Genomic DNA, 27894 nt, shown 5'->3' with positions numbered 1-27894 from the left:
AAGGGGGAAATAAAGATCCACATCAGGATCAGTTGCCCCTGTGGATCCTGTGGCCTGAGGCAATTGCCTCACCTTGCCTGGGGGATGGGCCGGCCCTGCTTCCACCCCACCAGTCCCAGACTTGGCCAGCTGGACCCCTGAACAGGAGCACGCTGCACTGCAACATGTTACTGCAAGTCCCACTTATTTTGCCTCTGTAATAAACAAAACCCAGAGAAGAAGTATGCTCCGATTTATATAAATATTTATTGTTGTAGGTTGTTTTTTTTAAAAAAAATAGCAAACATAATATAAAAGAAAGAGCAGGGGTGAGGAGAAATGAAAAAGGACCCACCCTGTAAACACAAATTCGCACATGCACACACACAGTTTCTGAATCAGATTGTTTGGAAAAAGCGAAGGGTGTAGATTAATATTTCTCTGTTGGGCGTGGATCAGCAAGTGAGGAGATGTGAGGAGATGTTGCCTGCTCAATTAGCAAGGTGTAGGTTAAAAACAGGACACTTCAGTGCCTAATTGAGAGCGGGTGCTTAATTAGCTCTGACAGCAATTGAGAGGGGTGTGGCTGCTGCGGGTTTGTTCCAAGGATGCAGTTCTCCAGAGGATCTTAGTAGCAGTGGGGCATTTTTTAAAAAATTGTGCCTTCATCCTTATGTGCCTCTTAAGGTTCCTTCCTTTTTTCCTTTTGGGCGGGGTCTGAATTGCACGGTGATTTGGACTTTCTGCAGGGGCTGTGAAGGTGAAGGGTCATAGCCTAGAGGCAGAGCATCCTAAATTCAATCCCCAATAGCATCTCCAGGTAGGGCTGGTAAAGCCTCCTTTCTGAGAGCTGCTGCCAGTCAGTGCCGGCTATGCTGAGTTTAGATGGACCAGTGCTCTTCTGACTAAGTATTAGGCAGTTTCCAATATTGTTCCTATGTGGCCACCCAACTGTCACTTGTCAGGTTGTCACTATCTTCAGTTGCTGCCACCATCTTGCTGTTTTTGCGTTTCCATTTGTTGGTCTTTGGCAACAATCTCTGGCCTTGTGTCCAGTTAGTGGGGCTTTCTCCTCCCCACTTTTTTAAAAAAATGTTGTTGTTGTCATTATCAGGCAATCTCTTAATTTGAAAGGAACATCTGTTTGAGGCTGAGATGAGCTTCCTGCCTCATTAGCTGGCTAGGAAGGGGGGAGGCGATGTTTTCTGGATAACCCTCTGGAGCATGGAAGGTGGGGTAGAGGGCTCTCTCCTGTTTTGGAGAGTGAAGTTTATGGCTCTCCAGAGGATGGATGTGCTTGAATGTTTCCTGTAGCTCCAGATTGGTCTGTGTTGCCCGTAATGATATTGGGCAGCTTCATCTGGAAGCCTAGCCTTGGCTTCTGGCTCGGAATTGGGAGCACAAAATGATCTCTCTCTAGCTTCATAGTTCCCCTGTCATAAGGGGCAGGGAAATCAGTCTTGTACTAGGCCAGGAGTGAGCGGATGTGCATTTGTTTTAAGTTTTGTTGGGTTCCTTGTATCCTGCTTTTCAGACAAGGGCAACCAAAACAATCAAGGGGATAGAGCAACTCCCCTATGAGGAAAACTTGCAGCATTTGTGACTTTCTAGTTTAGAGAAAAGGGGGAATAAGTGGTGGTGTGATGGAAGTTTATTATGCATTAGGCATGGAGAAAGTGGATAGAGAAAAGCTTTTCTTCCCCTGTCATGACACTAAAACCTGTGGTCACCCAATGAAACTGAATGTTCAGGGTAGTTAAAAGAAAGTTCTCCTTCATGCAGTGCCTAATTAAACAATGGAACTTGCCTTCATAAGAGACAGTAATGGCCACCAACTTGGATGGCTTTTAAAGAAGATTAGACAAATTCATGGAGGAGAGGATTATCGATAGCTACTAGCTACAATGGCTGTGCTCTGCCTCCACTAGGGCTGGGTGATATCTGTTTTTCAACATCATGATACAGTGGTACCTCGGGTTACATACGCTTCAGGTTACATACGCTTCAGGTTACAGACTCCGCTAACCCAGAAATATTACCTTGGGTTAAGAACTTTGCTTCAGGATGAGAACAGAAATCATGCGGCAGTGGTGCGGCGGCAGCGGGAGGCCCCATCAGCTATAGTGGTGCTTCAGGTTAAGAATAGTTTCACCTCCGGAACGAATTAAGTACGTAACCAGAGGTACCACTGTATATCTCCAGCTAAACATTGCAATCAGTGTTAGAAACTGAGATATTAAGAAGCTAAATGGCACCTTAAACCTAGGTTCTGGGTGCAACAACGGAATGTCCAGGCACGCTTTTTTATAACAAGAATACAAAGCTGCAAATGAATGAGCTGCAGCTACAATATTATGTTCATTTTTCACATGGTCTAGTCCTTCCCCTGCCCACTCCCTAATATTTTTAAGAGGGTCTCTTCTCCAGTCTTCAGAGAGTGGCTGGAAGTGGGGAGGCAGAAAAAGGTCCTCCTTTCCTTCCACTCTGCAGTTTTAATCTAAAATCTTAGTTGCAGTACTGCACCCATAGCTCAGAAACTGCCTGCACTAATAAAATTCCCTGTCGCAAAATGCGCCTAGAACGATGGGCGTTTCGAACACTGATTGCAATATACCAATGCATCGCAATGTCTGAAATAAGGATGGTGCTATGTAGCAGCAATGGCTGCCTTCGTGGTTTTTCCTGCATTGTGATTTTTGCATAGCACACACAAACAGACACATCATGATTTGTGATATATAGCTGAGTAAAAAATTATGAAACCGGTATCACAATATGGACTTCAAACTGATTTTGGATTATATATTGCCCAGTCCGAGCCTCCACAGTGGGAAGCAGCAATTCTTCTGAATAACAGTGGATGGGAATTGTGTGGGCAGAGTTACTGTTTTGCTCAAGTCCTTCTTTCAGGCCTCTGGGTGGCCACTGTGAGAGCAAGAGACTGAGCTAGATGGCCCACTGGCCTGATTCAGCCAGCCGTTCTTCATAGAATCAAAGAACTGGAGCTGGAAAGAACCCTGAGGATCATCTAGTCCAACCCCCTGCAATGCAGGAATGTGCAGCCGTTCCATATGGCAATTGATCTGCGACTTTGGTGTTATCAGCACCATACTCTAACCAACTGAGCTTCATAGGATCATTACCAGGGATGAACGCCTCTGTCAATTTCAATTTCAGTTTCTCATTTTTCCAATCTTAAGCTCAGTTCTCTACATTTCCATACCACTTGCCTCCTGGTTAAAAATAAATAAAACGCTAAATAGAATTCATCACACCAGAATTTTCAAAATCTAATATCAGCTGCTGGGTTTCTTTGTTAGCAGTTGTCCTGAGTCCTGGAATTGTCCTCGCCTTTAAAAAAGGCTCAAAAGATGATCCTCCCAACTACAGTGGTACCTCGGGTTACAGACGCTTCAGGTTACAGATGCTTCAGGTTACAGACTCCGCTAACCCAGAAATAGTACCTCGGGTTAAGAACTTTGCTTCAGGATGAGAACAGAAATTGCGCGGTGGCAGCAGGAGGCCCCATTAGCTAAAGTGGTGCTTTGGATTAAGAACAGTTTCAGGTTAAGAACGGACCTCCAGAATGAATTAAGTACGTAACCAGAGGTACCACTGTATCAGCCAATAGATTGCAATACAGTCATACCTCGGGATAAATATGCTTCAGGTTGAGCGCTTTCGGGTTGCGCTCCGCGGAGACCTGGAAGTAACGGAGTGTGTTACATCTGGATTTCGCCACTTGCGCATGTGCAGACGCTCAAAATGATGTCACGTGCATGTGCGGAAGTGGCGAAATGTGACCCACGCACTCACAGACATGTCTTACGTTCTGTTCAGGATGCGAATGGGGCTCCGGAACGTATCCCGTTCGCATCCTGAGGTACCACTGTAATTGGCAAACTTTATGTAAAAGCAGCTTCGTAATAAACTAACTTTGTTTAGAAGAGGAAGTCATTTCAGCTGCTGAAGAAGCAGGATTTAGATAGGATAGATCCACCACAGATGGCTGCTTTTGTTCATTTGATTGGCACATATGCAAAATAAAATTCAAAATCTGGAGATACTCTCTGGTTTGCTTTTGTGAGATGACTACCTCCAACCCCCGAAGTTTGAGGACATTTCCGTGCCACTCCCTGCTCTTAAATGTAGCTGGCAATTTGCTCCTAGGCTTGAGATGAGGATGCCTCAGAAAGGAACTCCAGCTATGATAGCAGCTGCATGCAAAGTGGAATTATCTGCATGACTTCATTTTACCGCTTGGCAAAGCCGGTCAGTCTTCATTCAGAATTTGGGCAGCAATATCTGTACTGAATCAGCAGTGCTCTCTGCAGCCGTTTTCCAAGAATTATTTCCCAACTAACAGATCTCCTCTTGGCCTGGACTGAGGGGTGTGTGTGAATGTTGGGCTATTAAAGTGGGAAGTTGGAGCATTTGTGGGAATTAGAAGGATGATGCAGTTGATATTGCACCGAAACTAACGGGAATCACTACTCATCCAACTGGGGTTCTCACCCCCCCAACTGGGAAAGCACTGGTTGATTTTCTTTTCTTTTCATTTTTTAAAAAGAACCCTTTTGTATTTATATAATAGCAATTTTCTTAAGAGAAGCGCCAAAGAATTTGACAACATTTTAGTTCTTCCACGTGGTTAGGAAGCTGAAGATAAAATTTCCACTTTTACAGAGGGGCTGGAGGTGAAATAAAGATGCAAATATACAGCTTTGGCTCTAGCAAGCTAAAAAGAAAGTTCAGTCACACAAATGCTCTGCATTTCCAGGCACAGGAAAACCCAAATTGCTGTTTGCGCTGATCTAGTGGTAAAAATAGGGTTTTCCTGGGGAAAGTATTGGCGGGGGGGGGGACGGGGCGGGGGGGGGACAGTGCTCCGGCACAGACAGGGAAAGACCTATGTCTAGAAAGTGCAGGGCAAAGGGTAAGTGTGGAGAAGCCCAGACTCAAAACACCAGACCTGTAAGAATTTCCGAGTGAGATTAACTGATGGAAGTGTTAATTATTTTTCTGCATATGCTGTGATCTATGGCAACAAATATGCAGATATAAAATCTGTGTAATAAGGCCACCTGCTATAACAGAAATGACCAACATATAGAATGCAAGATTGCATATTCCAAAAGTGAACAAATCAAAATTATGTCATTGTAAAATATTGAGGTAAAGGTAAAGGGACCCCTGACCGTTAGGTCCAGTCAGGGATGACTCTGGGGTTGTGGCGCTCATCTCGCTTTACTGGCCGAGGGAGCCGGCGTACAGCTTCCGGGTCATGTGGTCAGCATGACTAATCCGCTTCTGGCAAACCAGAGCAGCACACAGAAACACCGTTTACCTTTCCGCCGGAGTGGTACCTATTTATCTACTTGCACTTGACGTGCTTTCAAAATGCTAGGTGGGCAGGAGCAGGGACCAAGCAACAGGAGCTCACCCCGTTGCAGGGATTTGAACCGCTGACCTTCCAAACGGCAAGCCCTAAGCTCTGTAGTTTAGACCACAGCGCCACCCGCGTCCCAATATATTGAGTACATTATATGAAAAACCATGCAACGCCCTTCATCTGTGCAGCTTTAGCCTTTACTGTATTTTGGTGACTAGGCACATAGGAAGCTGTTTTATATTGTCTCAGGCCATTGTTCCATCCTAGCATGGTTTTGCCTACCCTGACTGGCAGTGGCTATCCAGAATTCCAGACAGAGGCATCTTGCAGTCTTTCCTGGAGATACTGCGGACTGAGCCAGGGACGTTTTGCAGGAGCTCTGCCACTGAGCTACTGGCCCTAACACCTAAAAATAAAATAAGATTCCAGTCCTCATGGTAATGAAAAAAGGGCTGAATTAAATAGGAACATAGGAAGCTGCTTTATACTGAGGCCAGTGATACATCTAGCTCTGTATTGTCTACATGTGTAATATTATTCTTCTGGGAAGACTAGAGAAGGACAGTTTTCTGTCCCCATTTTCCCCCACACTCCCAAGCACCTTGATAAGCACTGGTTGAAAACTTAGATTGGAGAGAACTGACAAATGAGCCATTGATCTGTTCCAGGGATGGAAAGCTACAGATCTCCAGATCCAGCCCTCCAGCCCTCCAGATATCTCTGTCTGGGCTGCAGGACTCTTCCTAGACTAGGGGTCAGCAAACTTTTTCAGCAGGGGGCCAGTCCACTGTCCCTCAGACCTTATGGGGGGCTGGACTATATTTTTTTTGGTGGGGGGAATGAACAAATTCCTATGCCCCACAAATAACCCAGAGATGCGTTTTAAATAAAAAGACACATTCTACTCATATAAAAACATGCTGATTCTTGGATCATCTGCGGGCCGGGTTGAGAAGGCGATTGGGCCGGATCCGGCCTGCGTGCCTTAGTTTGCCTACCCATGTTCTAGACCCAAACCTTTAGTGGCACTGCTCTGTTTCCCCCTTGAGTGATTTTTCCAGGCTGGAATATGTCCTTGAACTCTGAAGCTGCACCTTCACTTACAGGATGGAAGGTGGAGGGAGAAATGTTTGTGTCTTTTACGACTTTTACACCTCTTGCTCCAACCACTATTTCTGCTGGCTCTGCCCTCCACAGGCAGGCAGCCCTGAAAAGGTTGCCCATGTGGGAATGAGGCTCCCAGACTGAAGAAGGATCCCTTCTCCATGTATATTCACATGAACAGTGGAATGTGGAAACATTCAGCTCAACTGAAAATAAGTTGCCATTTCCATAGTTTTCAGAAGGCAAACTGACTTTAAATTCATGGTCTTGTGCTGTGCGGCTTTGTGCCAGGGCTGGATCCATGCTTTGGATCTAGCAGTGAGCCCCCTACCAGAATGAACCTCTTGTTCCTCTCAGCTGCCACCACCACACATTGAATCATTTGTGCATAGTAAGGGTAAAGGACCCCTGACCATTAGGTCCAGTCGTGACCGACTCTGGGGTTGCGGCGCTCATCTCGCTTTATTGGCCGAGGGAGCCGGCGTACAGCTTCCGAGTCATGTGGCCAGCATGACTAAGCCACTTCTGGCAAACCAGAGCAGCGCACGGAAACGCCGTTTACCTTCTCGCCGGAGCGGTACCTATTTATCTACTTGCACTTGGACGTGCTTTCGAACTGCTAGGTTGGCAGGAGCAGGGACCAAGAAACGGGAGCTCACCCCGTTGCGGGGATTCAAACCGCTGACCTTCTGATTGGCAAGCCCAAGGCTCAGTGGTTTGGACCACAGTGCCACTCGCGTCCCTCATTCGTGCATAACACCTGCCTAAAGCAGGAATGAGCAAGCAGCTATGCCCAGTTTAAGGAGTATGTCTAAGGCAATCTACAGAGGAAGAGTATGTCTAAGGCAATCTACATTAGAAAGATATCTGAAGAAGTGTGCATGCACACGAAAGCTCATACCAAGAACTAACTTAGTTGGTCTTTAAGGTGCTACTGGAAGGAAAAAAAATTTTTTTGTTTTGTTTTGACTATGGCAGACCAACATGGCTACCTGTCTGTAACTGTACATTAGAAAGAGAAAGAGTTCATTCTTCCCTGTTGGAGGCAATGTGTCTCTGAATATGTGTTGCTGGGAACTGCAGGAGAGGAGAGCTACTGTTGTGCTTAAGTTCTGCTTGTGGGCTTCCCAGAGGCAACCATAGCCTGGCCACTGTGAGAAAAGGGTGTTTTGCAATATGGGCTCTGTTTATCTTCTTAGCCCCAATAATATTCACGCTGAATTACTGTGATGTTGGGTTCAGGTAATTTTAATCTGTTTTAGTATTTTGACCTTTTGTGTTGTTTTGGGTTTGTGGGGCAGGAGAATTGAGACCCTTCTAACCCCTGGATCCAGGCTAGCTTCCTGAAGAGGTGATCAACTGAGCAATGGGCCATTTAGAAAACAATGGAAAGGGGCTCAGTGCAATATGGCAAATGGTTGGGGCCCCCTCCCTCAACAGACAAAGCCAGAGTTCGAAGTAGAATTTTGCAGTGGTGTAACCAAGAAGCAAAGCAGCAAGCTGGAATGCCAGAGACACAGAGCAATGGTTGATTTCTGTTTGAGTCCAAGGCTGCAGCTATGGGAGAAACAAGACCCTTTGGGGGCATTGATGCTATGAGCTCCTCCCCTGTAGGCTCAGGTTGTGTATATGTTTAAATAAACCATATATCATAAAGACACCACAGTCTCTGCTGTGCCTCATTCATGAAGGACACTTGAACCCTGGGGAAGCACCTGGAACTCCTGGAATCTCACACCTCTTAGAGACTGAGGTGGCGTGCAACAGTATGTTTTAAAGTCCATTATAATTTTTTTCTTGATTTTCTTGTTTTATCTTTTTCTTATCTACTTTTTGTTTTATTTTTACAATCAAGCGATGTATGAATTTTATTAAATAAATGTGGCATTGTAGACCGCCAATCTTTTTTTTTTGAAAGGGCTAGATCCCCCTTCGGGGTTCAGAGGGCCCCCTACGTGATGTCAGGACATTGTGCAACATCATGCATGGGTCCCCTCAACCCTCTGGAGAAGGTGGTGCCTCTGCCCACAGATACCTACCTGGCTCTCAAATCTCCTTTGTACCAATAAATTACTTCTAACTGATGTATGAATTTCTCTTCACTCCCTGATGCTATCAATGGCTGCTAGTCATGATGGCTAAGTGCTACCTCTGCTGTTGGAGACAGTATGTGTCTGAACACCAGCAGCTGGGAATTGCAAGAGGGGAGAGTGCTGTTGTGCTCAGGTTCTGCTTCCAGGATTGCCAGAGTATCTGGTTAGCCTCTGTAACAACAGGATGCTGGACTAGATGGGCCTTTGGCCTAATCCTACAGGACTCTTCTTACGTTCCTATGCTGAGCTGCAGAGAGACATCTTCCAGGAAGTAGAAGCAGGCTGGAGGCAGGGAAGACCTAAAGAGCAATTGGGAGGAGCTTGAAATAACTGTGCAGAAGGGATCATGCTGCTTGGATGGACAGATAGTGCAGGGACTGTAAAATATGATTTACAGCTACAGATGTTTTCAAAGCAAAACTCCAAATAGAGGCATCCAGCCCTTCTGGAGAAATCAAGATGCGGTTTCTGTAACTGTGGCCTCTTCATTTTGTAGACCAGGGCCAAAGAAATGGTGGTCATCCCTACTCCCTAGTCATTTCTTTATATGTCTAGTAGAGCCTTCGCTAACCTAGAGCTCTCCAGATGTTTTAGACTACAACTCCCAACATCCCCAGCCAGTACATGAGAGTTGTAATTCCAAAACATCTGTAGGACACCAGCTTGGAGGAGGCTGGTCTAGTGCTTGCTTTGAGCTTCTCCTGCTAGGCAGGATCTGCACAATTTCAATGCCTTGTGCTTAATCAGGAATAGGGATGGATGTATCAGACTGTGCCAGTAAGTCTGCTCTTTCCTGTGTTTCTGCATTAATCTGCATTTTTATTTTTCTAAAAAAAGATACAAAAAGTAATATTTTCAAACCAATTTGTACTCATTTGTTGCAAAGGTAAAGGTAAAGCCCTAGGCTCTGTGGTTTAACCCACAGCACCATCCGCGTCCCCATTTGTTGCAAAGTAGATATTTAAATCACAGTTGGGTGAAGTTACCCCATGAGAAATTGTAGTTCTCTTGTTAATTAATGAACTCCATGATAGAAGGTAGATCAAAACCTCTGTCAGGTTCTGTATTGTCCAACAAGCCCACTAACACGTGGTTGATGAAGGCCTGGAACATGGCTGTGCCCAATTGTAATCCAGATGGCATAACTAAGTACTCAAAGGTCCCATATCTGGTATTAAAAGACATCTTCCACTCATCTCTTTGTCTTACACGTATTAGGTTGTACGCCCCTCTCAGGTCCAGCTTGGTGAAAATTTTCACCGATCTCAACCTCTCTAGCAGGTCACCAATATGGGGCAAGGGGTACCGGCTAGGAACCATGAGGCTATTGCTTTTTCTATGGTCCACTATGAGCCTTTTCTCCAGGGTGTCCTTTTTGTTCACAAAGAAGACTGCCCTGCCCCGGTGCCTTAGTAGGTTGAATGAATCCCGTTCCAAATTCTTCTGCAAAAACTCCCTCAAATCAGCTAGTTCCGCTTCTGACATGGAATATAGGTGACTGGTGGGTATCTTGGCCCCTGGCACCAGGTTTATTTTGCAATCATAAGATCTGTGTGGTGGTAACCTATCCGCCTCCTCCTCACAGATCACGTCCCTATAGGCCTTATACTGCAGGGATATAGAACTCTCCTCTCCTGTGAGTTTCCCCCCTACCCCTGCCCCCTTAGCTCCTGCCTCTATAGGCACTTTGAGCCCCAGGCAATATGCTTGGCATTACACCAAAGCAAACATTAAAGAACACTGCCCCCACGGTATAACTGGATTATGCTTCATGAGCCACATCATTCCCAAGACCAGTGGGTAAGTGGATAACATGGTGACATGAAACCTCATCGTCTCCTTGTGGCCAGACAGTTCCACCCCCACCGGCTGCATGACATAGGCAACTTCCCCCCTACCAATGGTTGCCCGTCAATAGTTTGTACCTCTAATGGGGCTGCGTGCCTAACTTCTGCTGTTCCACAAGGTCTGAATCTAAAAAGCCCAGAGAAGCCCTGGAATCTACTCAGCCCTGTATTTGTACCTTGCAGCTGCCTGGGAGTTGTAGCATCACTGGTAGAGCTATCCCTGCAACTGCTGATTCCATCTGAGGCCCTTTTGCTGACTTGCCTCCCAGCCCCTGGCCTCCTAAGGGAGCTGGGACCTGCCGTTTCTCGTTGGTGCCTCTTGGGGTTTGGGCCTTCCCTCTACACTGGCCCCCGACAGGGATCCCCCTGCCTTCCTGCTTGGACACTGTCTTGCCAAATGCCCAGATTGACCACACACAAAGTATAAACACCACACAACTGTTTTCATTGTCAGTTTCTCTGTCTTTGCTTTCCTGCCCCCCAATATGCTTTTTTAATTTTAATATTTTGCCATTTTTTAAATGGGGACAGCACACCCTTCCTCCCTTTCTCAGAGTGAGGTATTGTGGACTAGGTAGCTCTTGCATGCTCTCTTAAAATTGATTTGCAAAACTTATTAAAGTAATTTTTAACTGACTTTAAACAATTTCCACCTGCCACAGCAAAGTAGCGGGGATGAAGGCACATTTTGAGGCCACCTTTCTTGGGGGAAGGGCCATAGCTCAGTGGTAAGAGTATGTACTTGGACCCTGAAGAACTGTTGCACGTCTGTGTAGCCAATATTCAGCTAGATGGACCAATAGTCTGATTTGGTATAAGGCAAATTGTGCAAAAGGGTTGGAGCCATGCAAAGGGCCACTGCAGAAGACTAAGAAGTCCACTATCTCCAAGTGAAAGGCATTGGCAAAAAATAGCACGACTTCTGGGTTGCTTCACCTGACACCAATCTGTCCTCTTGCCTAGAAGACTGCAGAATCACAGAATCACAGAACTGTAGGATTAGAAGGGACCCCAAGGCTGATTAGAGCGTGTCCAGATGAGGTGTGGGCCTCCCGGGTGACATCATCATTTTGTCCCTTGGCACGGGCATATTTCCAGGGGAGCTGTAGGAGGCAGTGGTGCATCCGCTCTTAAAGAAAACATCATTAGATCCTTTAGATCTAACCAATTACCACCCAGTTTCGAACCTGTCATACCTGGGTAAGGTAATTGAGAGAGCAGTTGCTGAACAGCTTGGTCAGTTTCTGGATGAAACATCGGCCCTGGATCCATTTCAGTCCAGCTTTCGCCCTGGTCACAGGACCGAGATGGCTCTGGTCGCACCTTACATATGACCTCTATTGGCAGCTGGATTGAGGTGGGTCGGGGCTGCTGATCCGTCTAGATCTGTCAGCAGCCTTCAACATGGTCGATCATGAACTTCTGGACCACCACCTTGCCGACGTGGGTATTCAGGGCATAGTCCTACAATGGCTGTGCTCTTTCCTTTCAGATCGGGGACAGAGGGTGGCTCTAGGGGAAGAATTGTCATCGCGGAACTCCTTGGTGTGTGGAGTGCTGCAGGGCACAATCCTCTCCCTGATGCTTTTTAACATCTTTATGCGCCCTCTTGCCCAGCTTGTCCGGAGTTTCGGTCTGGGTTGCCACCAGTATGCTGATGATACCCAACTTTATTTGTTGATGGATGACCATCCTGACTCGCCCCGACACACTGATCAGGTGCTTGGAAGCTGTGGCTGGATGGTTGCGTGGGAGCTGGTTGAAGTTAAATCCTTCAAAGACAGAGGTCCTGTGGCTGGGTCGGGACGACAAGGGGTTGGGAGGCCAACTCCAATCTCTTGTGGGGGCACATTTAGTGTCAGCACCTTCTGTCAAGAGTTTGGGTGTAATCTTTGATGCCTCTGTTTCCATGGAGACGCAGGTTACAGCTACAACAAAGGCGGCATTTTCCCATCTCCTCCGTGCTAAACAGTTGGTTCCATACCTCTCTCGTCATGATCTTGCCACTCTGATCCATGTGACGGTCACCTCCAGGCTTGATTATTGTAATTCACTCTATGTGGAGTTGCCCTTGAAACTGACCCAGAAACTCCAGTGGGTGCAGAATGCCGCGAGACTCCTTTTGGGGTCCTCGCCATGGGATCACATTCATCCAGTACTATACCAGCTGCACTGGCTCCTGGTGGAGTACAGGATCAGGTTTAAAGTGCTGGTTTTAACCTTTAAAGCCCTATACGACCTAGGACCCTCGTACCTACGGGACCGCCTCTCCTGGTATGCCCCACGGAGGACCTTATGGTCCGCAAATAATAACATCTTGGAGGTCCCGGGCCTCAAGGAGATTTGACTGGCCTTGACCAGAGCCAAGGTTTTTCGGCTGTGGCCCCGACCTGGTGGAATGTTCTGCCACAAGAGACCAGGGCCCTGCGGGATCTGACATCTTTCCGCAGGGCATGCAAGACGGAATTGTTCTGCCAGCATTTGGTCAGGGTCCAGTCTGACTCCCCCTCTCTCCTTATAAGAACTTGTATGAAAGTGGCCCCCCAACTTTTCTCACAGACTCATATAAGATCAGTACAAACAGTTAGGCCGGTGAGCATTTAAAGTCCCCAACCCTAATCTGTGGGTTGCCATCTGATTGGATTTCACTGGTTCTGATTTGATTTTAGGATGTATTTTAATTGATTGCCCGATTTTATGTTAATATGTTATATATTTTATGTTAGCCTCTCTCAGCCTGGTTTTGGCCTGGGAGGGGAGGGTATAAATAAAATTTATCATCATCATCTAGCCCAACTCCCTGCAGTGCAGGAATCACAGCTAATCATAGCAGAGGTCACCCCTGTCCTGAATTTACAGTACAGAACAAAACTTCCAGGGGGAGAGGCGAAGGGGTAAGGCAATGGGGAGGACAGCATGGTGCAAACATACTGGCAGGAGTGCTGAATTGGCTCTGCCTGTGCATTTGCACTGCAGTACCCTCTTCGCTGTCTCAGCCTACCCTCTCTCAGCCAAGGTGTAGTTTTCTTAAGTGAGTGGCAACCCCAGTATTTATCCATCTCTGTTTCTCTATTTTTCTCCTACTTCTCTCTTTGATCTGCTTCACTTGCTTAAGTAGAAGAAACCAAACTAAACAGCACAACAGATATGGTGATGCTATTTGTCCACCTCTGGTCGTGACCCATCAGTTGAAGAGTAGCATTCAAGGAAAAGTGTTTTCTTTGCTACAGTCTTGTTGAATTGCGGTGCACAAGCAAGAGCCTTGCCAAAGTTGTGCTAAGTTTCATTCTGTATTTCAGGGCCAAAAAGGTGATCCTGGACTATCTCCCGGAAAAGCATGGAATGGTCAGAAGGTAAAACTGCATTTATAATTTACTAGGTGTAAGTGCCCAGCATTGCTCTGGTGTTCTAAGAAAACAAAACATACTGAGATTTACAAAATCTCCTCTAGGACTGGTGAGATCTGGAGTCCAGTTAGACCTGGAGGGCAGCAGGTCAGCAGAAGGCTGTGCTATAGACTCAGAAAGGAGAAGTTGGTGGCAACATCAAATAATGGTTGGCTAGTATGCCAACATTTATGGACCCCCTGCTTAAAAAATTATTTTGGGTTGGGCATGGGGTGGAATTCTCCTGGAAATCTCTTGGCTTGGTTTACAGTCACCTCTGCATGCAGAATTCTTCCTTCTTATCCTACCACCATTATGGTCACATCTGCACGATTCATTTATAATGAAACTTATCCCACTTTAACAGCCATGGCTTCTCCACAGTTCCCCAAAGAATCCTAGGAACTGTAGCGTAGAGAAAGCAATTACGGCTCTGTGCAGAGGTGGATTTAGGGGAGGGTGACTGGTTCCCCTGCACTGGGGGCCGAGCCAAGGGGAGTGTTGCAGGGCTTCGCAACTATAACGTGTATGCGCAGAATGGAAGATGTGAGGCAGGGGTGCCCTGTGCAAGGCCCTGCAACACTCCCCTTGGCTCGGCCCCCAGTGCAGGGGAAATTTGAAAGATCAGAGTCTATCCCTGCTCTTTGAGGGATCTCCTAGCATTGCCTTACAACCATGAGAACTAGGCACTTAATTTTGTACAAGTTGGATTAGAAAACTTTACGTATATGGTGTGGATATTGTCTTCATGTTCACTTCCACAATCATGAGGCCTAGGCACATACTTTTTAAAACAACAACAACAACAACTAAGATTTGAAGGGTTTTTGAAGGTCAGACAAACAACAACAGCAATTTATACTTCTGGTTACAGGGTGATGTAGGCTTACCGGGACTGACGGGGCTTCCTGGATCACCTGGTAGGAAGGTAAGATATTTTTATTATTGATATTGGGCACAATCTGTGGGCATGTTTCGGTATGAAGTTCCTCTCCACAAACATGCCAAAAAGTAGCTGGAGGAAAGTGGCCATTCTGTTGTCTACACTGACTTGGTCAGACCACACCTGGAATACTGTGTCCCGTTCTGGGTTCCACAATTTAAGAAGAATATTGATAAGCCGTAAGGTGTGCAGAGGAGAGCGAACAAGATGAGCAAGGGGTCTGGAAGCCAAGCCTTATGAGGAACTGTTGAAGGAGCTGGCTATGTTTAGCCTGGAAACAAGGAGACTGATGGGAGATATGATAGCCATCTTTCAAATATCTTAAGGGCTGTCATGTAGAGGATGAAGCAAGCTTGTTTTCTCCTGCTCCAGACGGTAGGATCCAAACCAGTGGCTTCAAATTACAAGAAAAGAGATTCCAACTAAACATCAGGAAGAGCGTTCTGACAGCAAGAGCTGTTTGGCAGTGGAACGGATTTCCTTAGAGAGATTGGATGGCCACCTGTCAGGGATGCCTTAGCTGCGACTCCTGTTACGGGGGACTGGACTAGATGGCCTTCCAACTCTACAATTCTATGGATTCTGCCTTTACTCTTTGTTAGCATTTTGGGGTGTTTACGCCCTTGTAGGAGAGGCTGGATTCTTTGTTGTTCTTGCTGTTGGACAATTTATGCTAATATTTTAAGGATTCCCCCCCCCCATAGGAATAGGAATGTGGGTGTGCAGTCAGAGGATTCACATCCATTAACTCAATGCTTTCCAACATTTCTCCGATGAAAATAGGGACTTCCTATTCCATAATAATAATATTAATAATAATAATAATTTTACTATTTATACCCCCAACTGACCGTGTTGCCCCAGCCACTCTGGGTGGCTTCCAACATATATAAAAGCATAATAAAACATTAAACATTGATTTCAATGGGTCTGCTCTGAGTAAAACTTGTAATATCTGCAAGGGCCAGGGGTGCCAACTTGAATAAAATATTGTGGGGGCCCAGGTAAGCCCTGCTTTGCATAATCAGTCACATGATGCAGTGCACACACACCATTTGAATGGGAATACCCATAAACTTTGTGGGGACCTGGTCTCCTCAAATATTTTATTGTGGGGGCCGAAATCTCCACAGCCCCTAGGAATTGGCTTCTATGGCAAGGGCAAATGTGTATTTGAGAAGTGACAATGGGAGTGTATGCACACACACACACACACACACACACACACACACACACACAGTTAGTACCCCACCCCAGGGGCGTAGGAAAGGGGGGCAGGGGGGCGGGTCGCCCCAGGTGCCATCATGGAGGGGGGGTGACAAATTATCAAGGAACAATTACTGCCCTACTAGGGTGGTTCATAAAAAACTTTTTTTTTGAAAATGCCTGCTCCATAGGTCTTATCTTACTACACTAGGGATTATATAGCTACATATGAAATTTCATGCATATCAGTTAATATCTTGACCCTCCTTCACGAAAATAGCTGTTTATTTGGCCGTTTTCCCTGAAATTTCAACAAGCACATGCCTTTGCTAGACTTTTTTTGGGCACCTGCTAAAAGCATTCTTCTTCAGGCAAGCATACCTAGATGCTTAGGAAGTTGAAGTAATTTTAATCTTAATATTTTGCTTTTGTATGTTTTAAAGTAGGATTGTTAATTTTTCTTGATTTTACTGCTGAGGTTTTTTGTTGTTTTTGTTTTGGTAAACAACTTTGCAGGTTTTTTAAGATAAATTGTATTAAATAAATAAACAATAAATATAAATAAAATAACACAAGCCAAAACACAGTCCATCCTGTAGATTTAAGTATCTGTCCATAGCTGCCTACTTGTTATCATAAGCTCAGAATCCACATTCCTTGGTAAGAAAATATGAAATAACGTAAAACCATTTTTGCAAGCAAAAAAATAAAAAATAAAAATCAATGTGTGGGGGGGTGACAAGAAATTTTCCGCACCTGGTACCACCTGACCTTCCTCTGCCCACCCTTTCTCCAAACGCTGTTTGTGGCTGCTATTTGGAGAGCAGAAACAGGCAGGGAGTGGGTTAAGGCATCCCCCCCTCCCCGCTGCAGTTTATCTGTTGCAAATCACTCTCTTCTGTTGGGGCTTGTCCTGCTCATGTGTTTTTAAGAGATAACGTTCTCATGAGCAGATTGAACTACTGCTGCTCACTTAGACTGCATAAGGTAAAGGTAAAGGTAAAGGGACCCCTGACCATTAGGTCCAGTCGTGCCCGACTCTGGGGTTGCGGCGCTCATCTCGCTTTATTGGCCGAGAGAGCCGGTGTACAGCTTCCGGGTCATGTGGCCAGCATGACTAAGCCGCTTCTGGCGAACCAGAGCAGCGCATGGAAATGCCGTTTACCTTCCCTATTTATCTACTTGCACTTTGATGCGCTTTTGAACTGCTAGGTTGGCAGGGGCAAGGACCAAGCAACGGGAGCTCACCCTGTCGCGGGGATTCGAACCGCCGACCTTCTGATCAGCAAGTCCTAGGCTCTGTGGTTTAACCCGCAGCGCCACCCGCGTCCCTTAGACTGCATACCCTCTACAATTTCTCCAGTGAAAATAGGGACATTCCAACAACAACAACAACAAATGTTATTATTTATACCCTGCCCACGTGACTGGGTTGCTCCAGTCACTCTGGGCAGTTTCCAACATATAAAAAAACATAATAAACATTAAACATTAAAACAATTCACTAAACGTTATATAGTTACTTATCTCTGTGGCTCGGGGGTCGCATAACTCCAGACCCTCCAACACTTCTCTGATGAAAATAGGGACGTCGTACCATATCCTCCAACTATTCCCTGATGAAAATAGGGATGTCCTGAGGCAAAGTTGGACATTCAGGGATCAAATCACAAACCGGGGTGACTTCTGTAAATCTGGGACTGTCTCTGGAAAATAGGGACCCTTGGAGGTTCTGAGATTTTTCTTTTTATTTTCATGAACTTCTTAGCTACAAGCAAGAAGCTGTAAACAGCATGGCTAATGAGCAGCAACAAGGTCTCTCTGTAAGAGACAAGAAGGCTTTCTTCAGAAAATGGAATTCTTTCCCCAATTTTATTTACTGCTACCTTTATATCCCTCTCTTCCTCCCAACGGAATGCAGCTTGGCAAATTCATCATTGATAAAGCAATACAATTTTAAAAATAAAAAATTACTTAAAACATCTAAAAGCATCTAAAAACATGTAAAGCAATTGCATATTCTCACAGCCAATAACTTCAAGGTACCTTTCAGCCAACAAATGCCTGGGAGAAACAGGAATACTTTCTAAATCCCTCTTGAATGCCAGTAATGAGGGAGATGGACACAGTTCATCCTGGAGGGTGTTCCCCAAATGGGGCACCACCACAGAGGAGCCTCTGCCATGAACCAATGCCAACTAGGCAGGACCCAGAGGAGAGAATTGTGAGGAGAGTTTAAAAAGAAGGCAAAGTTTTGGTAAAGGAAATGCAAGCAGACAATAAGGGGTTTGTGTGTGGAACTCCTGTGGTTCCAGTGTTATGTCAGGGCCATTGGCACAAGTACAGTGAAACACTTGCCCAACTTTAAAAGGCAGAACATAGAATCCTTTTCAGGTAGAAACACAAGCCAATGCATAGGTTAAAGAAGAGAGAAAAAGACAAACAGACTTGGGATGGGGACAAGAGAAGTTTCCCAACAAATGCTTTTGATGGAGGCTATGCTTTATTGGCCTCCTAAATATATATATATATATATATAGAGAGAGAGAGAGAGAGAGAGAGAGCGCTGTTGGAAAAATATTTGGAAAATAAAAAATAAGGCTGTAGATCCTCTGTTGGCAAAACCCCACTGAAAACACCTTGGGCTGTAGACAAGCTGCTCTGTTTGCCAGCGTGCTTTTAGGAGAACAGCCAATATCCTGGAAGCCAGTTCGAGTGAAACTTTAAAAAGAGAGGGAGGAAGGGAGAGAAGGCTAGTGGAGGGATAAAGAAAGACCTAATGGCCCATAGAGAAGTTTTGAGAGAGCCCTTATGACTAGCAGCTGAGCTGGCGTCAGGGGTTGGCACTGTAGCTCAGGGGCAAAGTATCTGCTTTGCATGCAGAAGGTCCCTGGTTCAATTCCTGTCATCTCCAGGTAGGGCTGTCAGAAATCCTGGAGAGCAGTGGCTAGTGAGTGCAGCTGATTCTGAGCTAGATGGAGGAGCCAGTGTTCTGACCTGGTACAAAGCAGGCTCCAATGATCCTATGTCTTAAGAGAATCAGCACATGCTAAGCACGAAGAAGATCGCAGGTTCAATCCTTGGCATCGCCAGGCAAGGCTGGGAAAGATTCCCTGCCTGAAACCCTGGAGATCTGCTGCGTCTTAGTGTGGAGGTTGCTGTGCTGGTGTCTGGTGCAGGGAAACCAAAATGCTTGTTTACAAAGCTATTGTCCTACCAACCTTACTGTATGCTTGTGAAACATGGACCACTTATAAATGCCATCTCCAACTCCTCGAAAGATTCCATCAACAGTGTCTCCGAAAAATTTTACACATCACTTGGGAAGACAGGCGAATTAATACCAGTGTACTGGAAGAAGCAAAGATCACCAGTGTTGAAGCAATGATTCTTCAACATCAACTTTATTGGACTGGGCATGTGTGGATGCCTGATGATCGTCTTCCACAGCAACTACTCTATTCCGATCTTAAAAATGGAAAGCGTAATGCTGGTGATCAACAAAAGAGGTTTAAAGACTGTGTCAAGGCAAATCTAAAAAAATGTAGTATAAACACTGACAACTGGGAAACACTTGGCTGCAATTGGAGAACAGCCTTTACCAAAGGTGTCATGGGCTTTGAAGACACTCGAACTCAGGACGTAAGGGAGAAACGTGCTAAGAGGAAGGCACGCTTGGCAAATCCACACTGTGATCAACTCCTGCCTGGAAACCAATGTTCCCACTGTGGAAGGATGTGTGGATCCAGAATTGGCATCCACAATCACTTATGTACTCATTGTTAAAACCGTGTTTATGGAAGACAAGCTTACTTGGCTATGAGTGATCGCCAAAGAAGAAGATAGTTTAGTTTTGTCACATATTGAAAATGTTACTGTTGGTTAGGCTCAGATTATTTTAACCCACTGTTCTTTTTAATTTTGAATATAATTTTATAGCCTTGCATTATGTTATCGTTTGACTTGTGAACAGCTCTGAGGTTCTTTAAATCGGGGTAACCAAAATGGTGCCATTCAGATGTTGTTGGACTACAACACCTATCAGTCCCAGCTAGCTTGGCCAACAGTCACAAGGATTGATGGGAGTTGCAGTCCAAAACATCTGGAAGGCACTACCTTGGCCACCTCTGATCTAAGCCTAGAGTGGCACTCCATATTGCATGTGAAAGACGCAGGAATGCATCTGTTTAGAAGAGGCATTCCATCCTGAATGCCTCTTAGATGCAGGGACCTGTGGTCCTTCAGATGTGTAATTGGATGCCACCTCCCATAAGCCCCAGCCAGCATGGCCAATGGTCAGGGATGGTGGGAGCTGGGAGTCCAACAACATCCAAAGGGCTGAGGTTTTCCTATCCCTCATCTAAGAAGATGAATTCTCTGCTCTCCAGAGTAAATACCTCTTCTGAATAGAGGCATTCTTCCATCTCTTGCATACAAGAGGGATTGCTATCCCTTAGAACAGGGAGTGAGACCTTGTGGCTCCAGCTGACATGAACTGGGTGATGGGAGCTGGCTGTCCACATCACAGAGTCGTATTCTTACTGCTGCCACAGAAACATTTTCATTTGCAGTCTGAATATTTGCATTTTCTCAGCTTTCTGAGTCAGAGACACTTTTATTTTTATGTAAGCCACATGCTCTATTTCTGCCATAGTTCACACCAAAAGGGGTGATGTGTCTATCACTGTGATTTCCCAGGGCATTGATTCCAGTGCCAGTTTGGCTGTTCCTACCCTGGTCGCCTTGTTTTTTAATTTTTTACCCACAATGCCTTCTGCCCCCTTTTACAAGGTATATGTAACTGCTGACCAAACAACTGAGAGACATTTTCCCATGGGAGACCAAATCTTGCTTTCTCTGGGCAGCATTTCCCTCCCAGATGATGCTAATAGACCATAAATTTGGTGGTTTGGTGTTGGTTAGTTTTTTCTTTCTTTTCTGAAAAAGGATTTTCAGCTTTGAATCAGTAGATGAATGTGACCCTATACCTGTCAGCTGCCCTGGAAAAAAAGGGACATCTTGTGTTTTCTTGCAAGAGGACAGAGGCCAAAGTGGCCGACGCAAGCTCTTGTATTTTCGGGCTGTACCTCTTACAGGCATGGCACCCATAGATGTGTATTTTGGGGTGCCACACAAGATCACTGGCCCCCCAAAGCACTTCTTTCCAGGCCACACCCCCTCCTGGCTCTGCTGTGGACTGCCCTTGAGTGTTCTGGCCTGGCTGCAATGTGTCCGGGAACTCTGATTATGCCTCTCGCTTGCCTGGATGGAGGACAGAGAGGGGTGTGTGGAGTAAAATTAGTTCACTGTACAAATCTTAGCATTCTGTGCCTCACACACTTTTGCTTCTGGCCCTGCCCACCACTGGCCCCCAGAAGGGAATGTGGCCCTTCATCTGAAAAAGTTCCCCGGCCCCTGCATTTGAATATGGAGGCCCGAAGCTGGCATGTGATGGTAGATTCATCTTAGTTCAGAACAGAGGCAGTTATTGTGGCCAGTTATCTTTGGCTGTGGTTTATTTTCATAGGAAGAGGCTGTACAGCAGCTACATAAGGCATAGAAGAGGCAATAGGAGACAGGAAGGCGGGTCAAGAATCTATAGATGGGGAGGATCAAGGAAGGCATGGCTTTTTATCTGCACAAGATTGATTTGGGGCACCTCCACAGTGGTGAAATAAGAACATAAGAAGAGCCTGCTGGATCAGACCAGTGGCCCATCTGGTCCAACATCCTGTTCTCACAGTTTCCCACAGGGAACTGGCAAGCAGGGTTTGAGCACAAGAGGCTTGTCCCCACCTGTGGCTTCCAGCAAATGACTCACAGTGTGAGTGTTGTATCAGAATAGCCTCAGGTTCTCTTCATAAGGGAATCTGATATACTTGAAGGACTACCTTTTCCAATACCCACACGCTAAGGTCAGCAAACGAGGCCTTTATGAAGTGTCCACCTCAGGGAGCAATCAAGTCGGTGAGGGTGAGAAGACATTTTCAAATCCATCAAGTCATACCACCGCAGACTTGTAGGAGAAGAGACCCACCTGTTTTCACTGGCTTTTCCCTGAGGTTTTCTTTTCTTTTCTTTTCTTTCCAGGGGGAGATGGTTTTACAGGATTGTTGACATTTCTGGATTGTAAATCTCTACTGGCCTTGGGTGGGTGGTTTAAAAATAAATAAATAAATTTCAGCTTCTTCTTTAATACAGTATATGTGGAGAGAGAGAGAGAGATTTGTGATTTGCGCTGTGTTTTTCTTCTGTAAGCCACCTTTGAGAGAGTGCTTTGCCCTTAAGTGCAGCCAGAAAGTATTTTAAAATACATTATAAAATAGGATTCTCTGGCTGCAAGAGCGTGTGGCAGGCTTGTACAGGGGAACCTCGTGTTATGTACCGTCCTCCTTGCGAACGCTTCGGGTTATGAGCTCCACTAACCCGGAAGTAGATGCTCCCAGTTGCAAACTTTGCCCCGGGATGCTAGCGGAAGTTGCGTGCTGGCAGCAGCGGGAGGCGCCATTAGCAAAAGCACGCCTCATGTTATGAGCAGTTTCGGCTTAGGAATGGACCTCCGGAACGAATTAAGTTTGTAACCGGAGGTACCACTGTATGTGGTTTTTGCCATCTCTGATCCCTTCTGTGCTGTCAGAACTGCAAAGTACTTTTTTGGACTCCGAACAGCCACTGGATGGTTTGCAACTCCCCATTAAATGGGGATGCATTTGGTGGTTGCCTTTCATGCATGGCCTGCAGACGGGAGTCACTATCTGCACCACTCTCCCCTTCACCAACCGTCCCCATTTGCTCTGCAAAGCCTGCCGGACTGCCACTCTGAGGGTTGACGGGCTGGATTAGGGCTGCCGCTGGAGTTGACTTGGGCCCTCATTACAAAAGTGGCAGGAGACTTCCACTTCAGTTGATGACCCCAGTTGTGATTTAAGGCCCCGGAATCACCCAGAAACACCTGTAGAGGCGATCAAACTCAGACTCTTGTTTTTCGCCTGTCATTTCAGTTCTATTGGAAGAGGCTCATGGTGGGAAAGACCATGGGGAATACCTACCCAACTTGCCTAATGCCTGGTTGTTCCCCACCACTTCCTGAGGAAATAATCCAGTTGAGGCAAAGATGGAGGGGAAGAGCAATGCTGGGAAAGAAAGAGTAGCAAAATTGCAGAAAACATAACCAACAGCCCATCCCTGGTGCACAGCAAGCTACTACATATGAACCATGAAATGTGGCAAGGGTTAGTCTCCCCCACTCTCATCACAAGCCCACAATGTGCCTACTTTAGGAATGGCTAGATCCAGATGGTGTTAGATCGCAACTCCCATCACCATTGACCATTGGCCAAATTGGCTGCGGCTGATGGGTTTTGCTGACCAACAGATTTTAAAGGGCTACAGGATACAAACCCCAGTTCTCCTTGCACATATGCATTGATCCATGCATGATGATTCTTCTAGCATTTTAAAAAGACCTTTCCACAAAATCAATTTACCTGAATTTTTATTCTTTTGAACAGGGACAGAAAGGATATCCAGGACCACCGGGTCATCCTGGAGACCAGGTGAGTGGCGCTTGCTGCTGCTGCTGCTATTGTTGTTGTAATGTTCTGTTTCAAGAGTGACTTAACTAGTTGTGGCTTCTGCCCTTCCCATGGCATGTGCTGGATTGGTTCAGAAATAAGTCAAGTGCCTTCCCCCTCAAATCAAGAAATAGGTCTGGTTATTTCTGAGCCAATCCCAGCTGCTTGTTGAATTGATTGATTGGTTTGTTCTAAGGCTGGACATTTAAAGAGGTTAGAAAGCAGCTGATACAGAGGTGGGCAAAGACATATACTCCTTCCCCCAAGGATTTCAGTTGGTGCAGAAAAGAATTTTGGGAGCTTCTAAATTTCAGCTTTCCTTGGAGGCTGATGTTACGGAGCCCCCACAGCTCCTTCCTTCCAGGGACTGTGCCTTGCAAACATTATCGATGCCTCCATTTAAAGCCCATCTTTCACTAGAACATGCTTCCACCTGAAAGTCACTTGAAACCTGCCCTGGTATCTCTCATCCAGCAACGTGTTGTGAAAGCACCAATTTATTTATCGATTTGTTGTTTGGTTTATTTTTACATCCCAGGTTTTTTGACCCTCAGGTTCTGAAAGTGGGTTTGCAGCTTTTCAAAAGGCAACTTTAATAACTCCCTAACCCTGCCTGCACCCAAATCCCAATACGTTGGTCCTAATTATAAGGCATAGTTGTGTTGCAGCCTATCTCTCTCCAGCATCTGATCACTTCCCTATTCTTTTGTAATGGATTTAAAGAGAAACCCGTCCACACCATCAATCCTCTTGGTCCCAAAGCACTATTCCCAGATGTCACTGGAGGTCCCAAAGAGTTGGCTGCTTTATAGGCATTGCCCCTAAAACATAATTGGATGTCCTCATAAGATTGGCTCCCGTTGGCATTTGCCTTAAGCAGATTTCTCCCAGGGCTGCAGAACTGTTTTCATGACCCAGAAGCCAAAGCAGAAAGAAGCTACTTGTTGTTCTAACTTTGGTTAAGTTCCATTGGCAGATGTTGTACAGCAGTTACCTAGATCAGAGACTCCATGCTCTCTTCCTTCCAGGGCTGGAAATCTTTTAATGCACAATGAGCCAAAGCAGGGAGGAGCCCCCAAATCTCCCTGGCCCATTCCCCTCAAGTTGCTTGGATCTCTTTTTGCATTTTGAGCAGCCGACTCCTTTGAACCAAATGAATGAATCAGTCAAGATTTAATAGTCAGCCAAATATAGATTACAGTCAAGAAAACCGAAATAAGCAAGTGGATTTTAGCATACAAAGTTAATAAGAAGAGCATAATCAGACACATATAATAAAACACCTGTAATACACAAGACATACTTAGATATCAAATGAAGATGTTTGCACTCCAAAGGTGTCTCTGGGGATCATTTCAGGTGTTTGTTGGTTTCTGCTTTGATTTATGGTGGGGCCCCTCATGCTATCTCAGTGCCGTGCGGCTGCCGATCCATGGAGGCCAAAGCATGTGGAGATGCGTTTTAAGTTTCTAAATGTTTTCTAATGTTTTCAAAACCTTTATGTTAGGGATATAGCTGTACATTTACTTTACCTCCCCCCCCTCCCGTCGTGCATTAATGTTTCAGCTGGAGTGGACTGAATCGCTTCTTAAAGAAGGAGGCCGTAATTTAATTTTCTCCTACGCCCACCTCACCCCTTTTCTGTTTAGATTAGCGTGATGTTTACAGTAAAATAAATAAATAAATAATGAACCTGATGAATGGCAGAGTCTGTTGAGCTTGATGTGAAAGTATTTTATACACAAATTCATTCAGCATGAAATCTATTGCTGGGAATTCAACATTCAAGCAGTTGGGGCTTTGCTCAGGACCTTCACTTCTTGTATTATTGCATTTATAACCCACGTATCCTCCAAGATGCTCAAGGGGGCATGTGTGACTGGTTAGGCTGAAAGCTGGTGACTGGCCCAAGGTTGCCCAGTGAATTTCATGGCCAATGAAGTTCAACTCAGAGTAGACCCATTGAAATTAATGAACCTAAACTAATGGTGTCCATTTGATTTAAATGAGTCTACTTTGTGCATGATTAATGGTGAGTACAACCCTAAGTGCATATTTGAACTGTGGTCTTTCAGGTCATAGTCCAGCATTTTAACCATGACACCACACTGACTGTCTCTGCATGTGATGAGTTGCATTTCACCACTGTATTCTGGGAAACCCTTTCACAACTCTGCTGTTTCACATCAACTGCTGTTGACATCTGTGGGATTTTACTTGTGATTCAGTCTTCATCACTTGGGAAAGGCTGCAGCCCAGTGTTGGTGGAATCTGCTTTGCACTCAGAAGGCCCTCTACCTGACACACTGGAGAACTGCTGCCGGTCAGTGTAGGCAGCACTGAGCTGGATGGACCAGTGGTCTTTTGGTGTTCCTGTATATACTCATGGCAAATTCATTCTCCAAATATGGATGTTTTTGCAACCAGAATGACACCGTCCATGCATGAGAGGCAGTCTTAGCAGGCTCAGAGGAACACCAAGGTTTGTAGAAGTGCAAAAAATGTTTAGGAACATCACCCCTCCCATCACACACGTACGGACACACACAAAGGACTGGGTATGCTCAATGGGCACAGAATACTGACTATTGGTAATGGGAAAATCAGGACGGGGTGGAATGACATGTTCTGAAACAGAGCATAGGAACACAGGAAGCTGTCTTATACTGAGTCAGACCATGACTGCATCTAAATCAGTATTGTCACTGATTTAGTAATACTAAATAAGTATTGGCACTGACTGGTAGCTGCTTTCCAGGGAGTCAGACCAGGGGCATCCCCAGCCTGGGGCCTTGGAAGTGCTCTTCCACTGAGCTACAGCTCTTCCCCAAATGGGGCGGGCCAACTAGAATCCTAAAAGAAGCACCCCATGCTGCAACGTTTTGTTGCATGTCCCACTGCTTTTTTATAATGCGTCAGATGTTATTTTCTGTTCATTTTTATCTACCTGCATTTTCAAAATGGCGGTGGGAGGGAAGACACTACTTGTGGTGAGAACATGAAGAGAATGTTGGATTCTGTGAAGCAAATGCTAGTTTAGTTAGTCTAGGAATGGGGAAATTGTGGCCCCCCCAGATGCTGTTGGACTACAACTCCCATAATCCTTGACTGTTGGTCATTGTTGGCTGGGGCTGATGGGAGTCCAATAACACCTTGAAGGCCTCAGGTTCTCCCTGGTGTAACCATATGCAAGCTCTGAGCTTCTCTGTGCTTCTTTTGTGGATGGGTTCCATATGTGCTCCTGATGCTCTTTATGTCAGATGGATCAAAGTTCATGCACTGTCTCTACTGTGAACCTGTTGTGCCTATCAGCATGGCATCCACCATGTTGAGAAAGATGAATTATTATTATTATTATTATTATTATTTTATTTTATTATTATTCCTACTACTACTGTTATGCAGGTCATGAAGCCAGATTTAATTCTTCCCATTCCTTGCCCTGCTGCCCTTTTCTCTCTTTTTTTACAGGGTGAACGAGGATCTGACGGGAACCCAGGTGCCAAAGGTTATCCTGGCAGGCAGGTGCAGTAAATCTTACCGTGCTGTGTACAGCACAGGGGTTTGGTGGGCAGTCAGGTAGATGGCTACGGTGTCCCACAATTAATAAGGGATTCAGTCCCAGCTATAATGTGTTTGCATGCCAGTATTGTGATTAGGTAATTTTAGACACTGGACCACTCAGGGGGGTTCCCCCTTTGTAGGTCACGGTGCAAAAATGCATGGTCCTTGAGATGTTGCTGGGCTCCAGGTCAGTCAGCCAAGGCAAGCATGCCTAGTGGTCAGGGATGTTGGGAATTGTAGCCTAGCTAAGGCTGGGGGAGAATTTGATTCAATTGGCATTGAAAGGTAAACCAACATAATTTGCAGTTTTTGAAACTATGCACAAGCTGAAGCACTTTTCTGAATTTTGCAGTGTGATTCCCCAGCAAAGCAATGTGCACACAAATGCATATACTGGATAAAAATATATGAAAATGACATGCAAACGTATGTTATTATTTTTTAACATTGTCTTGCAAAAAAGTGTGTATGAGGAGAAATGCTGATAGCTCCCATCATCTCTGACCACAGGGATGAAGGCCACAGGTTGTCCTATCCCTGAGTTAGAGGCCACAGGAGTTTTTGGTACATGTACGCCATGCAAAGTCTTCTGCATGATCTGCTTGTTTCAGTGGAGGAAAGCATATGCATGGCTCTCCTCTCCGTGCAAAGGAACAGGACAGGTCATGTGCACAAATGGCTCAGCATGTGCCAGAGTGCATGCAGCACTCTGGACGGCCGCCACCCACATCTTTTCCACTATGCACGCCTGTTGTTGCTGTGTCTAAAATAATAATTGCTGGATGAAATATGGTGTGAAGGGCAGC

General features: G+C 45.6%; 1 protein-coding gene across 1 annotated transcript in view; it reads left to right on the top strand.

The window, feature by feature from the left end:
- COL27A1 (collagen type XXVII alpha 1 chain) overlaps window positions 1–27894 on the top strand; it is a 254226-nt gene that overhangs the window by 43163 nt on the left and 183169 nt on the right. Inside the window, exons 6-9 of the mRNA XM_083597135.1 lie at window positions 13715–13768; window positions 14676–14729; window positions 23462–23506; window positions 26996–27049. Coding sequence (XP_083453261.1) covers window positions 13715–13768; window positions 14676–14729; window positions 23462–23506; window positions 26996–27049 — 207 coding nt within the window. The remainder of the gene's footprint in view (window positions 1–13714; window positions 13769–14675; window positions 14730–23461; window positions 23507–26995; window positions 27050–27894) is intronic.

The sequence above is a fragment of the Podarcis filfolensis genome (genome assembly GCF_964270895.1).
Source record: "Podarcis filfolensis genome assembly, chromosome: Z".
NCBI classification, from domain to species: Eukaryota; Metazoa; Chordata; class Lepidosauria; order Squamata; family Lacertidae; genus Podarcis; species Podarcis filfolensis.
The sequence above is the reverse complement of the archived record's forward strand: the minus strand, read 5'-3'. Positions and strand labels throughout refer to the sequence as shown.